The sequence below is a fragment of the Drosophila guanche genome, unplaced genomic scaffold, assembly GCF_900245975.1.
Source record: "Drosophila guanche unplaced genomic scaffold, DGUA_6, whole genome shotgun sequence".
Lineage (NCBI taxonomy): Eukaryota > Metazoa > Arthropoda > Insecta > Diptera > Drosophilidae > Drosophila > Drosophila guanche.
In genome coordinates, this window is record NW_022995751.1 from 2423081 (window position 1) to 2442240 (window position 19160).

General features: G+C 43.9%; 1 protein-coding gene across 1 annotated transcript in view; it reads left to right on the forward strand.

Moving 5' to 3' along the window:
- The window catches only part of LOC117587387 (myb-like protein AA), a 45088-nt gene that overhangs the window by 17556 nt on the left and 8372 nt on the right, over positions 1–19160 (forward strand). Inside the window, exons 2-8 of the mRNA XM_034278041.1 lie at positions 3353–3449; positions 8867–8965; positions 9068–9089; positions 13700–13779; positions 16901–17045; positions 17740–18071; positions 18143–18295. Coding sequence (XP_034133932.1) covers positions 8870–8965; positions 9068–9089; positions 13700–13779; positions 16901–17045; positions 17740–18071; positions 18143–18295 — 828 coding nt within the window. The 5' untranslated portion in view covers positions 3353–3449; positions 8867–8869. The remainder of the gene's footprint in view (positions 1–3352; positions 3450–8866; positions 8966–9067; positions 9090–13699; positions 13780–16900; positions 17046–17739; positions 18072–18142; positions 18296–19160) is intronic.

The following is a 19160-nucleotide window of genomic DNA, read 5'->3' on the forward strand; positions in this document are numbered from 1 at the left end:
GTCCTTTTCATTCTTGCCCCGGCAGCTATGTGTCACAATTTTCGCAAAAGTGGAACCTTCATCATTATTACGGTGGAAAACTTTCGGCGATGCTTTTAATAAACTTTTACTTGCCATTTGGCCATTTGGCATTTATGCAAATTGCAAATACACAAAAACATCGAGGGCCAGATTCAGGGCCACAGCCAATAACAACAAATTTCAATTATGCCATCAAATCTATTTAGGTGTATAAATATTTGGGAAATTTTCTGCCTGCTGCCTGCTGCCTCCTGCCTCCTGCCCTCTCAGTGCTGGTGGCGTGTAATTTACAGATTTTCTTGTTGAGATTGTGGCCAAAGTTTGCCCTCATTCCACGCCTTCCCACTCCCCCATTTTGCGTAGTTTTTTGGGTCATAATTGGCCTGAAGAGTCAATAAGCGGTACGAGCGCCATTCAAGTGAGTTCCTGCCATTGAATATTTTACAACTCATTGTTCTGTGTGGCATGTGGTGGATGGGGCTGGGTGGTGGTTGCTGCCGCAAGGCGCTGCTTTAATGCGTGCTTCATTTGATTTTCGTTTCAATTAGACTGGTAGTCAAAGCAGCTTTTGCCCTCCAGAGACTGTTTCAAGTTCATTAACAAAATGAAGGCAGCTTCCGGCACTCCAGAAGGAGGAAGCCTCAAGCCTTGGGCCTCGATGGGCGCGCCAAATGTTGCCCTGTTTCAGGCGCCGCATTCAATCAATTATGCTTGCGTGTATGGGTGTGTGTGTGTGTGTGTGAGAGTGTGTATTTGTACACTTGGTCAATTTGGTTAATTAATAAAAATGTTAACAATGCATAAGGACCCGAAACTTGAAATGAATAGAACTTTTGCGCAGAGATTTAGGTTTTCTTTTACTTTGCTACTTGGCCGAGTGTTAAGTTGCTTATTTTTTCAAGGGATTCTTTGCAGAGATTGATGTGGTGCACATTTATAGCCCTAAGCTGCTGAAACAGAGTCTTAAAACATTGATATATGAACCTATATGCTTCCCAAGAGACCTTTACGAGTGCCCATCATAATCTGCAACTACATTTTTGTGGTATTTCTTGTGGACATTGAAAAAGATTGATCTGTAAAATCGTTTAGCTGCGGATGCTCCCCAAGGATTACAGCACAACAAAGCAACTTGATTAACCAAATAGTAGATAGATATCCGAGGGGATGTCTTATGTATTTCCTTAAGTATTATATCTCTGCTTACCACTCTACGGACAGTGCTGTGATGCGTAGAAATCAATCATGGCAACACTTGGTCCATTCGTATCCCACATCCATATCCACCCACACATTTGCCAGGACATGTTTCTCACATGGTCCTGAAGTGGCTGGGTCATTTACTTTATTGATTACAACTTTTTCTTGTTTTCCCCGATTGCCACAACAGCCACAGTAATACGTATTAGAGTAGGGGGCGAGGCAGGGCAGTCACAGCACAATAACTAACAGGATACTGGATACGGTACACTGGACAATGCTACAACCACAGGCAAGGGGCCACAGGCCAGCGGCCAGCGGCCAGAGGCAATAGGAAGTGGCAAATGTTTTCCACACACTCACACTCGGACATTTACAGACAAAAGTTGCCACAAAAGTTGCCTTGATTAAACCTGATTTTCTCTACGAGTACGAGGGAGTTTTCATTCGCTGCATTGTCTTTTTGTTTTTGCTGCTCTCTAATGGCTGGGAATCACATACATAAATTTTCAATTCACATCTGTCTGGCAATCACTACAAATAAATAAAGTGAAGGCAGCATGAAAACTGTCATCATTTATGAAGTTTATCATTTTTCTGGGTTTTCTCTCTCTTTTTGTAGTTAAGGGTGGGGCAGCAGGGGGCACCCAAATCGCATTTGTGTCAATTTAAATTTATGTAAACATAAAGTGGCCAGCCAACCGACAAACCAACAAAAAAAGAAACCTCTCCCTCCGCGTCTGGTCACTCCACTTGGATATCACATTTTTCATGCGCATTTTGTACACTTCTTTTTTTATGGGGCATAATGATTGGTTAATAAATTTGACAGGCCGTAAAGCGGTGGCACGAAAAATGTATGATATGAGGTGAGGAAATGTTTGGTGAGGAAAAAGTTTGAAAAAGAGTTTCCCGCTGTACATGCTTCAATGGAGGACATGGCAAAGTAAACGTGAGACATGCACAGAATACTTGCAAAGCAATCGCGATTAAAGAGTATTCGAAAAACCCTTAGAAAAAGGACAAAGAATACACCCTCTTGGTTATCCAACAGCTAGAGAGATGCGTTCCTTCATTTTCCTTTATGATTTAATGCGCGCGGCACGCCGTGACGTTCACTTGGGCCCGTGAACAGACAACACAATAAAATTCCGCAACAGCCAGAGGAATATCAATATGAGATGGGACAGGACAGCAGGATAGGGCCAGAGCAGGGACAGAACACAACAGGACAGGACAGGACAGGACACGCTTTTCGTTGGCCGCCTGCGCACTTTTGACATTTCATTATCCTGTTAAGTATTCAAAAGTCAAGCAGGCACAGGAACCAAAGCAGACACAGGCCTTGTTTCGCATGTCTGGGCCATGGATAAAAACTCCAGGCCGGAATCTCACTCCCACTCACATCCATCCTCCTCCTCCTCCTCCTCCTGCTCCTCCTCCACCCACTGCTGTCCTGCTGCGTTGCCAGCTTATCATTTATGCCAAACGCGTACTTTTTGGCTTTTAGTCCGCCTCTTCCTCCAGTTCCTTCCGTTTGTTTTGTCTGCCCGTAATGCCATGCGAAATTGCCTTTGTGTCCTTGGCGCTTATGACATTGTATTTGGCTTTCTCTCTCTCTCTCTCTCTCTTGTGTGTGTTTGCGTGTGTATAAATTACATTACATAACAAGCAATATAACAAACGATAACAAACACCTTGCGAAAAAGAAATGAAAATGAGCAAATATGAGAGGAAAAATCAAGGGCGCGGGTTGGAGTGAACAATTTAATATCCAAATGTTTCATCGATTACGATTTGCTGCAGGGTGTGCTTTAGCTTCGCATTTTGGTACCCCTTAAATTTCAAATATGTATTTCCCTGCCACATCGATTGATTGATTGATTGATTTAGGGACAACAGACCCAACCCCAACAAGCAATTAAAATGGGCAAACGAAACCCCATCACCCCCTTCGCACCCAACTAAATAGTTCTTCAAATCAATTTGTCTATAGCTACAGGAGCTGTCCTCCCACTCTAGACCGAAGCTGAAAGATAAATCTAGAAGATTTCTATCTCAATAAAGCAATCAGTGGCACCCGGGCTGCAAAGTGTGGTAATACAGAAAACTTTTCCTCTCTTTTTTGCAGGTCACTCGAGCAGCTCAAGGAGGAAGAGGAGCAGCAGAGGCAGTCGCCAGCCAATGCAACCTGCACAGACATCATTAGAAGTGAACGAAAACCACACGTGAGTAACTCGAGGGTGTGCCTACGTATGCAGGCATGAACTGGGGGGAGACTACACTATATCGACACTATATATCTTGGACATGTGTTGGCCATCAACTTATGCAATCAACGATTTGGCTTTGACCGGGGCAAACTGGCTCTGACTGCCCTGCCGCTGGGTGCTATGTAAACCAGCCACACAGCAAAGCGGAAGACGAAGACAGAGGCAGAGGTAGGTTCGTAGACGACCCAAACAAATGTTTATTTAAGCATAAAGCCACGTACGCTCAAACACAGACATGCACTTCACATGTTTAGACATGCATGCGGGGGGGGTATAGATGTGTGTATAGATGCTCCTGTTCCCCACCATCTATGTACTTAGGCACAGCTGTACTTTCAGTCCATGCCTTGGTAATTACATACAGACGACACTCTACAGACCAATAGCACTCTTTTCCCCTCAACTCTAACGCTGCTTATCCTAGGGCTTGGCTGGCTGGCTGGCTGCTGGATAAATATTTGGTTTAACCTTTTCTCCTTTTGTGCGGCTTCGGTTGAGGCTTCAGCTTCAGCTCCGGTCATTTTGTATTTGCCTTTGGTTTTATGGCAGCGCCTGTGTCACTATTTCATTTCGATTTGAGCCAAAGTTTGCCGCAGCCCTTAGCCAGATTTTGTAACCTTAATTTGTTTGCGATTTTCTGATATTTTATAATTGAGTTTTTCCTTCCACAATCCCTAAGAATACCCTGAGAAAAGGAAAGCCAAGCAAAAAAGTAGCAAAGCAAACTGTTGATATTTATTGGACAGGACACGTTCACAGGATGTACATGTATACGCAGCCCCTTTGGGAGTATAAGTGTTCCAGTTTTGTGTGAGAATATCTCCCCTGGGACACTCTCAGCGTCAGAGTCAGCCTCTTAGCTTGCCCCGAAAATTTATCGTTATGAATGAATCACTTTGCGTCGAGTTTTTGTTTCTGGGCAAAGGACACGTACCACTGGCGACAGGATATACTTTTGACTTAATTTGATTTCGCCCAAATGAATTTCAATTAGCTACGAAAATGAAATTTACGCTACGCAAAGTGATTCCTCCCTCCGCAAAAGATAAAAGAGTTGTCTCTGCTGGGCACGGAGTTTGCTTTCTTCTTTTTACATCTACCTTTAGATTGATTATGATTGCTATCTCATTTCTCGCTGCTGTCTCTTGTGGAGTTCAAAAAGTGGTTCCCCTTGTTTGGCCTAAGCCTTTGTTAAGCACCTACACTTAACCATGTCAGGCACCGATTTATAGCCCTCGCAGAACACTCACTACGGGTGACACTCACGCCCAGCATCCTTAGATTTCAGAGTCCTCCCTCCAGTTAGTCAGCACTTCTGGCTGCTTTGGGGTTTTCTGGCCAGAATTGATTGATTTCTGTAGTAGTGGGGCAGCCATAGAGCAGACTAAGACCCGCTCGCACCCAAACACACTCACACACAGTCTCTTTCGACAGTATATTGACACGCAGTCATAAATAAAAACACTCAGATATTCATGCCAATGATTCCAATGTTTCATGTTCTATTTTCCTGTTTTTTCCCAAAGCCTTCTCCGCCTTCAGACTCGATTGTTCGTCGAGCCTTGCCTTGCGGCTAGAATTCCACCCGAAATACAAATTGTATCACTTAATATTTGTTCCTTCTGGCCCCCAATTTTGTTGTTTACCGCCTCCTGCCCGTCCCCACATTCATGCTGCATGTTGACGTTGCCTGGTTTCTGATGATCCGCTTTTGCAGTGGCACAAACTGTATGACACTTGGATTGTGAAGCGTTTTGCTGATGATTTGCGTGTTCCTGAATAATTGATGGAATGACAATCTCTTTCGATGTGTCAGCATTGTTGTCACGCGTTGTTATCAGCAGGAAGAGTGGCAACAACAACAACAACAACAACAACAACCTCATCATGAGCAGCATCGTTATGGATCCAATGTTTGGGTTGTCATTGCTGACATCGGTCGTTGCTCCCACTCATCCTCAGCCCTGTGTGTGTGCCTTGAATAATAAGACAACGTTGCAATTTACTCACTGGCACTCTCATGGATACCAGCTCGTAGATACTTATGAATGATGAGCAGTCAAACAATCAGCCTTTGCCCCCGCTAGGCAGGAGGAATGGGAAATGGGAAATGGAGAATTTCCACTGATTTTACCGTGGCCTAAACCAGGTCGATGGCACCCATTAGCTCCTAATGCCTGTGTTAGCCCATTATGGTAACATTCAAAAATGAAACAAGATTAATTTGTTGGCTCATTTAAAACGGCTTAACAATATCATTAATTCCATTTGCCCAAAAGCAAACATATTCAAAGGGACAAGAGATGGCTTCGAACCGCTCTAAGGGCTGACATTTAGGAGGGGACAGAACTGGGCATGGCTGTGCCTATCATTAATCAGTTTATGGATAAAGAGCCATTTAAAAAGGTCATAAAAGCCTGTCAGCGTAGCAGTCCCTCCGCTCCGTAGTCAGCTTTTTACAACTTTGTAAAAGTTTTCGCCCTGATTTTAAGCAGCAGTAAAGATTTATGCCGTGCAAGTTCCTGTCTACATTTTTCCCCTGTGTGTGTGTGTGTGTGTGTGTGTGTGTGTGTGTGAGTTATCTATTCATTAAACTTAATGATACAGCTCCCTAGAGTTATTATTCTATTTGGCCCCAGACAAACTGTCCCATCCTGTTGTTTTTTGCTTAGTTTTGAAATAATCATCCTACTGCTGTGCTTCTGTTTAGATTTTTTAAACGGTTTCAGCTTTCCTGCAAGTTTTCCTCATGCTTTTGCTCATTTCCGAAGTGACACACGCACACTATTTCTCCCTTGTACGCCTTTGGGGCAGCGTTCTGAATGGGTTTGGGTGACAGCATAGTTTTTTCCCTACTCTAAAGCTCTGACGGATGCTGTGCTGGATGCTCCTCTTCCCCCTTTTCATCATAATTATAAACAGACAAAACAGACAGCAGGATGGATGCTGGCTTGGATAAATGGATGGGCGGTGGAATGAGACAGAGAATGGGTCTGAGGTTTTCCCCCAGTCGTTTCGTTTTGCATTCAATGCGAGCAACATGTGGCAGCAGCAGAATATGTTGCCCCACATTTGCTCACTGCTTTCTTTTCGCAATTAACAGATCAGAGTAATGGAGAAGGTAATGGTGAGGGGAGGGGTTGTTATCCATTAAAAGAGAACCTTTCAATTCCACCACCGGGAGCTTGCATGTTCCATGTTCGAGGAGTGTCAATGGTGCTGCTGTTGGGTCCTCTGATTCAACATTATTGTTGTGTGCTTGGCCCGCCTCTTCTCTCCATCATCATCGTTCATTGTAATTACGATAATTACAACAAGGACTCTGGCTGGATGCTCCTTAGAGCTGCACCTTAATGAAGCAGCATTCAATGCATTCATAGCTGGACCATTGATGCAGTGCCTCAGTGCTGCTGCCTCTGTCTCTGTGCCTTAACTGAGTCTCCTTCTGGTCCATGTGTGGTGGGCGGTTTTGAGTGATGGCCACTCATCCGTTAACAGCTTCCATTTTGCAGACTCACGACCCGAGCCACAGCTCGTCCACACCCACTCGGTGTCCTCGTTCTGTTTATCCACTTAGTACCAGATCGGGTACGTGTCGTTAATTGAAATCTTTCGCATTAAGCCGCATTCCCAGCTCTCAGATCCCAGATCCCAGTTCCCAGCTCCCGTACTCCCCTGCACTTTGTAGCCAGACCGCTTATTGTTTCTGTTATTAAACTTTAATTAAATACCTTTTTTAAAAATGTTCACGCATGGGTGGAAAATATTTTTTAATGAGATTTTGTGCCTTTTGTGTGTAAAAATGAAATATACTCTCTCGAGCTCTCTCGTGCTCTCATGCCATGACGCGGCGCCAACGGGGAAACGGGCAACACGTCGCATGCGTGTTCTTAGCCATTAAAAAGCGCGTAAATTGATTGCATACAAAGTACTCCGGCTCCGGCTCCGGCTCCGCCTCCTCCTCCACCGCTCTTTCAGACACATTCGTGTAAAATAATTACCACTCCCAGGCGTAAGAGATGCACCAAGGCACACATAAATATATCACAATTCATTTTCTCATTTATGGCAAACGAACAGAACAGAAGAGAGCCACAACAGCGGCAGGAAACACACACTTTCCATTCGAAAAAGTGTGAAAATGCTGATGACATTGGGGGCGCTCTTAAGCCTCCAGGGATGTGGGCAGGCATCCTGTGCAGGAAGCGGAAATTTAATGTGCTCAGTGGATTCAATTGCAGTTTGGAGATGCTCCCCGGAGCATCTGCCAGAATTTATTTGTTAAGCCATCAATTAGCATAATCATTCGGCCAGAAATTGTTCAATTTATTCTTTGCCAATTTTGTGCTGTCACTCAGCTTAAAATATCTTTTCAACTTTAATTTCTTGTGCGACTATTATGTTTCGGCATGGAAAATGATAAAGCAAGTATTAAGTAAATTAATTGGCCGCCATACCGCCATAAAGGGGACATTGATTGAACCTATGTTGCCGTTTAATTAAATGTCACCAAAAACTTTGGCTATACTCATTTAAAAGATTTTCCCAAATTTGTTTAAACTTTCTCTTCATAAAAATGCACACAAATCCCAGTCATTATTAGCTTTTTTTTCTTAAAATTTCTTACATAATTCGTAAATTCTAAAGCCAGCCAGAAATTATTCATGTTTATTCATGTATCCACTTTCGGCAACATTTCCACACGGCAAAACTTCGTCAAGGTCAGGTGGTCGCTTGCTGGCCATTCAAACAAGTTTGTTTCGGCAATTATATTATTATTTTTTTCTTTCATTCAACCTTGTGTTATAGAGCGAGAAATATAAAAGGAAGATGGAGAGAGTGCAGGTTTAAATTGAAGAACATTTCACAGCTACTGTTTTGAAAAAGAATTAAGAATAAAGACATAAATGCCCCAAAAAGAGATCCCCAACCGTACACAAAAATTTCTATCTAGCATTTGGCTACAAAAAGTTTGGAGCGAAAAACTTTGTTCAAGTGTAATTTGCTCAAATATTAAAGGTATTACTATGGCTTTCAGGTGCAGGCGTGAAAAACTCTAGAAAATAAAAAGTAAAAAACCCAAACTGAAATGCAAAACACCGCGCACAGACGGGTCGGGATGGGGCGGACAAAGGGCAAACGTAACCATGGACATAGTCATAGCCATTGCCGTTGACGTAACCATTGGCCGTAACCAAAAACCGAGGCAGACATTGAATTGACCTTAATAAAGTCGACTGCCACGGCTGCTAGGAGCTCTCCTTTTTTTTTCTCTTAATAGACTGCATCCAATTTGCATCCCTCTCTCTCTCTCACTCTGTTTAAATATATTATAAATAATAATTATGTCTGTGTTTGTAAATATTTGACAGAAAATGCTGATACTGCTGCCGTTTTTGGGAATATTTGGCAATGGTCTCGTTGCTGGAGTCGTCGAGGCGAGCCTGAGTCTGGGCTTTAAGGCCATCAAAGTGAGTTTGAATACCAGCGCCATGAATACTTTTATGAATGCCCCTTAATGCTATTTTCTTAATTATCCAACCCCCCCTGACCCATCCATCCGCGTGAAACAGTTGCCCCGGCATCCCAATCCAGGTAAGTTTCTTATGATTTTCATCTTAGGATTTCAATTGCACTAAAACGAAGCCGAGCAAACACTCAATGGGTATTTACCATCGATTTCGGAATTACATTAAGTTTGTGCTTCATTAATCAAAGGCCTGTCGCAGCAACATCATCATCATCACATCACCATCACCATCCCAGTGCCAGGCACATCGCGGGGCTGCCAAAAATTACTTTTTAAAGTGCAACAACCAGCAAAACGCGAATAAAGAGAAGGGCCGAAAATGTATCCCCATTTTGCCAAGTTATCTTATTTAAATCTTGTTTTCCATTTACTGGTCGCCTAGGCCGAATAAATATTCATGCCAGAGATTTATTTTGTAAAAGGAAAGGCAATGAAAACTTGGCAAATATCCTGTAATTGAAGTCAGTTTACCGCCATGGGAGTCGCTGTAGAAATATTTATCTTAATGCACAATTAATGCAGAGAATTAATTTCCAAAATTTTAAGAAATAAACAGCATTAAAAGTGATCACAAGCATGGAGAAAGACTTCGGATTTTACGGGGTATCGTCGTCCAAAGGGAATACAAAAGAGCCGGACACAATCGCTGGGCCAAAAATTTCATTAAAACTTGCAGCGAGGAAATGTTATATTTATTTTCAATTCCGCTCATGCTTTGGCCGAAGTTTTGGGGACCCGTTTCCGGTCATTCGTTGTGCACCTACCTACATATGGGATACTGGTATCCAGATCCTGGCTTAGCAGATATCCCAGCGCCCAGGGGACAGCCATCCAAGCCCCTAACTAACGAGTAAATTGATTTTAATGGTTTTATGTTCGATTCATTTTTTACTTTTTGTTAAATGTACGAGTACGAGTTGCTGTGTGTTCAATTCTCTTCGACATGTGGCACTTATCCTGCCTTCCTGCCATACCTAAATATTTATATTTTCGTAGAAAAATGTTCAAAATTAAACAGCAGCAGGGGTCCGAACTGTGCCACACAAACTTTTTGCGATTCGAGGGCGTTACAACATACATATACTAGACATTTTTGGTGCATATATAAAATACAATTTGTTTTTGTAGGAAAAATTGGCCCTGCCTCATACCTCATTCGTCTGTGTCCCCATTCAAGTCAAAAGTTTTGAGTCAAATGCCAATACAGTTTGTGTACGAGTATGGCCACGACCGAAGTAAAACTTTACCAGCGCAGAGCTGAGCTGAGCTGGGCCGAGCCCCAGGGCCTCGCACGTATCCGTGTGTCCACCGTGTGCATGTAGCCCAGGGCCCCATATCAATGCTCCACACGTTTGCTGTATTTTCTACTAACACACACATAGAGAAAAACTACTCCCCCTTGCTGTGTTCATATGATGCATTGTCCATCCAGGCAATACGGAACAAGTTTATTTAAACTGTAGAACTTGTTCTTTATTTCCCGGCAATCCCAGAACCCATCACGCAGCGAGCCAAAAGCGAAAAGTTATCGGAACACGGACTGATGCTGAGGCACTGTGAACTTGTCCAAAACATATTTACGAATACGTGTAGAAATGAGGAGCTCCGAATGAGCTGCAAAGATTACTCTGTGGATATTATTTGCAGTGGCAGCAGCAGTGCCCAGAGGCCAGAGAATGACACAAAAATCTTTAAAAGGAAAAGTTTTACTTGTAGAAAATTCCATGAAATTAGAATATATATTTTTGAGAAATTACATCAGCCTACAGCATCTATTCCTTTAATAATCCTTTCTCCATTCATTTGATGAAAATAATTTTAAAAACTTCTCTGACCTTCCTGCATTCATTTGACACAAATCATATGATGAGTTTCACACAAGTTTTTCTCCTATACAGAAAATATTTTAAATTCCAGTTGAGGCTTTTAAAGGCTTCTCTCGTCAGGCTCCCCAGGCTCCCTTTGGCCCCCAAGTCAAGTTGTTAATCCTTTCCAATTTTCTGGCGGCAATCGTAGCCAAGTGGCAAGTGGGGGGGTCTTGGGCTCTGACAGGCGCAATCTTTAGTGCAGATTTTCGTTTTTGAAGTAGAATTGGGAACAGTTTTCAGCACTCAATCACGTCATGTCCCAAGCAAACACTTGAGCCACAAAAATTGCGCATACGCAGCATGGAGCAAGGAACTTTTGGGAACTTGGACTTCTTTTGGCTCTTATTCAGGGGATATGTGGCACAAGGGGTGGCATGGACAGGGGCTACTCAAAACTTGTCGCACACACGCTCGAGTGTTGTAAATCTTTGCACAAAATGAAACTTTATTTGGTCATGGTCATCAACGACTTAAGTAAATCTAAAACTCTAAGTAAAACAAACACTACAGCAGAGACTCTAGCAGGGGCCAGACAAAGGGCCAGGAGAGACATACACAGAGGCTGCATAAAACAAATAAACTGCGCACACGTGACCCCAAACAGAGCCAAGCGACAGTGGTGAAGGGTGACCCCACCCAACTAAGGGACACTGGGCACAAAAAATATGTATATGTCACACCAACAAAAACAGAGAAAGGGTAGACGAGGCTTGCAAGGAGTTCGTTGCAGGAAAGAAAATGTATGAGGCATGACATCGGTTTTAGCTGGGGATATATGGTTATAAGAGTATATATATGTAGACATCCATGGAGCACCTAAGTACGCTTCAGCTGGGAGCATAGACAAAGAGTGGGTGAAAAAGCCTTAAATGTTGACAACGAACGGTAGATAAAAGTGCTCACATTGCACATTCCAGCATTCGCTTCCGGCTTCCTTTGACATTCTCTCCCTGTATTTCTCTTCCTATGTCTGAGTTGGGTTCCTTTGTTTACCAGGAACATGAATTGATAATGTTTAAAAAAATGCACAGCTTCATTAGAGACGTAGCTAGCCGTATGATTGGTGGATTTAACAGACATTCAATTGGAATTTTAGGCAGCAAAAAAATACCATAAATATGCGAATATTCTTAACAATTTTTGTTCTCCTATTTTCTAATGTTTTTTCGCACAATTTCATGTCATTAGCTAAGCTAGAGCATAGCATCTTCGTTCTTGTGGTCTCATCTCCCCTGGGGTGCCTTGTTTTTTGCTCAGCTCGATTCGTTAGGGGGTAAGCAATTGCTTGTAACGAACTCTGTTACACCCCCACACACACATACAGGTGCATGCATGTGAGCCATTGACAGCCGAGTCTGCAGTAGAAGCTTTTTGCACACTTCTTTCCCTTCTGTATGTGCGGCTGTGGTTGGATGTGGCTTGTCTTTGTGCGAGGAGTGTTCAATGCAGACAGCATTTTGTGTGGCGTCGTGGCTCTGTGTGTGCGTCGTCTTCTTATGCCAAAGTACATTAAGAAGATTGCACTTTCGAAAATGACACAATTTCACCTTATCTGTATCGCCACGCAAAGTGAAAGATGCAGTGACACGCCACACAGTGGCAGAGCTAGAACCCTCACGTAGGTGCTTCCGGCATTGTCCGATTGCTCGATGCTGGCAACTTTTCAATAATATGTAAAGGCAAATTGCTAGTGTCATAAAGATGCGACAACGTGCCCATATTCATTACAATCAGCTCTCCTGGCAATGCCAATTTTCACATTAACCATTGATGCCAAATGAATGATGATGCCGATGCCTAAGCGCAGGAGAGAGAGAGAGTCTTCTTCTACTGTGGCGGCTGCCCCTCGCCCGCCTGCGTGCCGGTGGCAGAGTCACGTCGCCAGTGAAATCAATTCAAAGTGGAAAAGTACAGAGCACGTAGCCAGGCACCCATTTTCAAGCACAGACAGACAGACAGACGGAGGACACACACACACACACAAGTGGGTGGATCCCTGCTATCTATGAGGTAACAGCTTCCCGGAATGCGATTGCACAGGCTCCGTCTCCTGCGCCCCAGAAAGGACCCAAGTAATTGTGATTGGCGGCTACACATACGAGTTTTTGGCCAGCACAAAGAAGCCAGGGAGTCAGTCGCGGAGTCGGGGCAAAAGCAAACTTTTGCGGCCTAATGGCATGCCATAAAACAGCTACATTTGTCAATATCAATTTTGATGAGACAAGAAATGGGATGGAAAGCAATTGGAATGGGAATTTTGGCTCTATTGTTTGCCTCGTAAATATGCGTTTCCAGCGAAATTTATAACAAACAGGCCTGACATTAATTGCGTTCCCATTCATTGACATTGCACATACCCATTTGATGATATAAATTAGTACCAAGCAAAGCAAAAGCATATAAAAACATGAAATGAAATGTACATTTCATAAGTAAGAGTTCGTTTGTGGGGAAAACCGCCAAGGAACTGTCTAAAGTTCCCTCTAGTCCTAAGTACCATCATGAGCAGACGGAGCCACATTAAAGAGACTCTCAGCCAACTTCAATTCAATTTAATTTAATTTGCTTTGACAGTTTTTGCTCTACCGTTTTTATGCTCATTTGAATTTTCTCTTTTTCCTCCACTCCTCCCCCACATGCAACCATTTTTTGGCCTCTGGTGAACGCGACTACAATGGAAACCCCCTGCAACGACAACCTTCGGCATCTGCGACTCGATTTGGATATGGTCTTGGATGTGGATGTGCGGATGTGGACGCGGATACGTATACGGATTTCGATCTGTGGCCTCTCTTGGTCGCCTGCAGCCAATTGCAGTGTTGGCAACACAACATTCGCACATGGAGTCACATTTAAATTGGATTGTAAAACCCAATGCGTTTGCGAGGTGAGTGTCGGTCGGGGCCACGGCTGGGAGGACCATGGCCATCGTTGGCCACAACAACCACAGACAGCCACAGACAACCACAGAACAGAACGGAACAGGGCCCCAGCCCAGGGCCACAGTTACAGCCATAAGCCAAGTGCAGTTTTATTAAACGATTCCCGTTTCAGTCGCCCGCTGCTGTTGTTTAACCTGTGTTTAGACCCATTTCCCTCTTGGCTTTTACTCTTTTTTTCCGTTCTCTTATGTATTTTTGGGGGATTAACACTAACACTTGGTCCATTTAGCTGTAAATGGCTTTTGCATGGCAGCATTTTTAATTAAAATTTAAATACAGTGTGAACTGCTCTCTAAATAGCATTCGGTGCGGCAGTCTGTAGTTTTAGATGTGAGCCATAATTGAGGGGATTATGGAAAGGGGCTTAAGGGGGACAATGTCAGCTGCTGTATTTGTATTCTTATTCTATGATATTGCAGGATTTCAATGTAAATAGGTGACAAATTTAAGAAATGAGATAAATTATTTGCTTTTTATCTGAAAAAATCTGAAACAATGAATACTATCACAGCAGAACAAGTTCAACGATCAAAAACAACAACACAAAAACCTATAACATTAATAGGATAAATAAATACAGACAATATAAAATATATGAAAAATATATAGGAAATATATGGAAAATTTATAGAAAATATAAAATATATGGGAAATATATAGAAAATATAAAAAAACAGTAAAATAGAAAGCACAAGAGGATATACAAAAAAATAACAACAAAATAAAGAGGAAAAGAACAAATAAGAGAGACTCACCGGTTCCCATATGGCTTTAGCGTTTAATATTGTTTGTGGTTTTGTTTTGTTGTTGTTTTTGTAAATAGTCAAAGCGTTAAACATTATTTTTTTGGAATATTTCTTGCACGTAATTACATTTACTCTCACTGAAAAAAAAAAACACTTTCTTTTGCTCGCGGCCATCAATGCGCTCAATATTTCCGCTCTGTCTTTAGTCATGCGGTACATTTTATTGTTGTTATCACTCGCATTTGATCTCACTTTATCCCTGTCACTCACTTTTCACTTTACACTCACTTTTTTTGCCTGTGCTTCTTGCCGTCGTACTTGACCATCACTTCACTCACTTTTCACTTTACACTCACTTTTTTTGCCGTGTGCGGCAAATACTTGACCATCCTTTTCTTCACTCACTTTTTACTTTACACTTTCACTCACAATTTTTCGCCAGGTACTTCTTGCCGTCATAATTGACCATCCATCACTCTCACTCTCACTGAAAAAAAAAACACTCATATTTTGCCGTTGCTTTTGCTTGCGGCCATCAATGCGCTCAATATTTCCGCTCTGTCTTTAGTCATGCGGTACATTGTAGTGTTGTTCTCACTCGCAGCTGATCTCACTTTATCACTATCACTCCCTTTTCACTTTACACTCACTTCTTGTCGCCATGTGCCCCTTGCCGTCGTACTTGACCATCCTTCACTTCACTCACTTTTCACTTTACACTCACAATTTTTCGCCAGGTACTTCTTGCCGTCATTATTGACCATCCATCACTCTCACTCTCACTGAAAAAAAAGCACTCATATTTTGCCGTTGCTTTTGCTTGCGGCCATCAATGCGCTCAATATTTCCGCTCTTTCTTTAGTTGTTCTTACTCGCATTTGATCTCACTACATCACTATCACCCTCTTTTCACTTTACACTCACTTCTTGTCGCCAGATTTATCCAAACTCGCCATGCGCTGCTTGTCGCCTTGTGCTGTGTGCCGCCCTTACACACTCTCACTCTCACTCTCACACGCACACTACACTTCATCTCTTTTCCGGCTTTTCACTGCACTTTTTCGCAAGATTTCCATTTCAAACTTTAGCTACACTTATTACTTGGGTGTTTTGACAATTTTCCCAACAGTTATCAATGTATTTCAAGTCCGTTTACTCCACGACGAGGGCTGCAGCAGAGCAGCGTGGGCGGATGGTCGAAGATCTGGCATAGAAATCTGCATTCGCTTCTCCTCGTCTTCCTCTCCATCTTTCAGCAATGAACGAAATCGAAAGTGAGTGGCCGAGCAAGAGAGCATAGATCTCTTTGATTCGCTGTTAAATTAACATGCTTCTGTTACAAATACTCGAATGTAGGTCAAGGCCCCTTCTCACTTTCGCTTTCATTCGCTGTTAAGTTAACATACCTCTGGATTGACACTAGAAAACGAGAGCGAAAGTGTGGCCTAGCATTGCAGTGCAGATCACAATGTTAATGTATTCTCACTCATGTTATATTTGGCAACTGGCTCGCTGCTAAATTAACATGCCTCTGGATTCAACATGATGCTTCACTTCGCTGCTAAACTAAATTGCCTCTTTAAAGGTCTGCACAGATAAAATTCTATGACGTCACCTCTTTTCTCTTCTGGATTTGGAGATTTAAAAAAACGAGTGGTCTGCTGCCACATCGATTAAAGCTCGTTTACAAGATAAATCTAAATGCAAACAATGAAAAAACCAAATCCCTGACATTGCTTTATGGCCAAGCGAGGATTTTACCATATCTCTTGGTCCACGTCTGGATCGAACCTCACACCTTGTTAGGTTTGCAGCAGCTGCAGGCGGCGGGCAGTAGTTTATCATGTGGCATGCGAGCCACACACGAATGTGGCGAGGCAATGTATGAAATGCAATTTAGTGTCGATGTTGAGAATGGGGGATAAAATATCATCATTAGGGTACAGAGGGCAAGAAGTGGATTACAAATAAAGCACACGGACCCCACACGCCGGACAGGACAAAATGTTAATTTCCACACACACACACACACACAGAAGCAAAACCAATGGCAGAGGGAGAGAGAGTGGGGAGGAGGAGGCAACACAAACAAACTTCTTGGGCAAGTCGAGTTGCTTGCCAAGTTCGCCGTCTCTTCGGGGGCCCCAACTGCTGCACGTTTTGGCCAATATTTTCTTTACATTATGACTTTATTTTGGGCCAAAGCTAAATAAACAGCAACCTCAACCACAACAAGGACAAAGGGAACGGGAAAGGGCACGAGTAATATATAAGAAGTGAATAGGCCCCACATTTAATGTATTTTAATGTGGCATTGCAGAATGGCCGCCACGCCTGCTCGACGCTGTGTCCCAACGAGCAGCTGCCTGCGCCGGAGGACACCATTTCCTGCCGATCGCCGCGCCTAGTCGAGGTGCCCGGTCACTGCTGCAAGATGTGGCTCTGTGAGAATCCAACAGCTGATGGTAAGTCCTCGTCTACCACTTGCTCCATGGCCATCTTGTTGTTTTATAAGTGTGTTTATGGTTGTTGGGCTACTGGTCCGCTCGTTCGAGTTAATGGCGCTGAGGGGCGTGCCGGGCCCGTGCCGTACTGTGTTCGAGGCGTAACTTAATGCCTTTTAAGCGTACCCCCGCACAGTACAGGCCACAGGCCCATCCTTGGTCCAGGCTCCAGTCCAAAGTGCAGCGCATATTTATGAAGATGAATTATTCCATCAGCCACCAACCGAGCTGCTCGGTCCACTGCTGGCAGGAGGAGGAGCAGCAGCAGGAGAGCAGCGGCAGCAGCATAATTACTTACACAAGGATTAAGTGTTAATTAAACGCGCAGAATGCAATAAATAAACAAGATATTAAGCGCTGCTGCCAGTAGCTATAGAGCTATAGAGTATAAGGCCTTGTCCATGGCTTCAAGTGGAAGTTTGAGTCCTCGAATCAGAGGCAGAACGTAGGAAGTGCCTTGCCACAGAGTATTTCGAGTTCGTTGCCCTCAGCTAAGCAGCGTACTTTGTGTGTTTTGTGTTTATGTCGTCATCCCCTGGCTCGTGTCTGCCATGTGGCCATGATTAATGAGCCAGCGGCACTCGATCATGGTAGCAGGAGCAGCATCAGCATAAGCATTGCCATTAGCAACTCTTTTCCACTCGAATCGTTGCAGTTTACGCCACCTGCCACAACAGCACCACCAGCGGCAACTGGACCGCCTGCAGCCGGAGCTGTGGCCTCGGCACGGCCACCAGGCAGACGAGCACACCCCACGCGGGCTGCCATCAATTGAGCAATTTGCGGCTCTGCGAGAATCGTAGGTGTGACGTTGGCGATGGCGACCACAACCAAGCGGACAATAGGCGGAGGAGCAGCAGCAGCAGCAGCAGCAGCAGACACTCATTAACACGGAGAAGGAAACACCATGTGGAGGAGGGCCATGCCCCACACACCCATCATCATCATCACAATAGAGAGCAGCAGGAGCCAGCACACAGGATACGAGTGAGTTGGAGCACGCTTAAAGGATTGTTCCCTGCCACTAATCCGCATATTTTTCTTTGCTTGTTCCACAGAAGGGCCACGAGTGCCGCAGCATACAGCGACTGGGTCCAGCGCGGATTCGTTTGGGGGAATGCGTCTCCCGTAAGCTCTATCGACCGAAGCTGTGCGGACGCTGCCATCGCGGACTCAAGTGCTGTGCCCCGTCGGTGTCCACCACGATACAGGTGAAAAGAAAAAGATTTCCCCATCCAAACAGCCAGCAACAATCAGCGGGGCTAAGAGGGAATCAGCAGTAAGCTCCAGACACAGACACAGCTGATGCCTTCGGCAGCTAAGCGCATCACCCGTCCGTTCCAGCGTGTTTTCCTTTTATCCGCCATTGCGATTTCCATTTCCATTTCCATTTACCTTTGGGCGGGCACTTTTCCCGCATTTGCATTCACAGCTTGCTTCGGTATTTGCCTGCTTGTTTTTTGCCATTTGTCTGTTTCAATTAAATTATCGTTAATTTCGATGCAATCCCATCGACAGCCATTAAAGGTCGCAGGCAAAGCCCCAAGGCTTGAGGAGTGGTTCGCTCCATGGCATTGATACCCTTTGCAAGGCATCGGTTTATTTATTCTACACAAAAACCACGACAAACAGGAACGAAGTTACTCTCCTTTGGCCTCCACCGAAGCGATATTCAGAGTCTCACGCATCTCCTCCGTGCTCTGTCCTTTGATCCTGATTGCTAACTCGCGGCAGCAGAGATCATTCAGAGCCTTGATGTCCAAGTGAATGGCTGCCGAAAATAGAGATATAATTTCCGATGTCGGCTTCACCATAAATTTCATGTCCCACTCTGGCACTTCGATGGCTTTATTTTCAAAGACATCTTCGTTGTCCTCCTGGTGGTGTTCGGCCCATTCCAAAACTTTGCGCAAATTCTTTGCATCCACTCTGGGCAGCGGCACTTCTTCCTCACTTTCGAGCGGAATATTGCGGCAGCACTTGACGACCTTACGTACAGTCTCGAGAATAACGTCGTCAGATGTGCGTAGTAATATTTTTGACATTGGGTTGACTGCGTTACGTATTGCCTGTAAA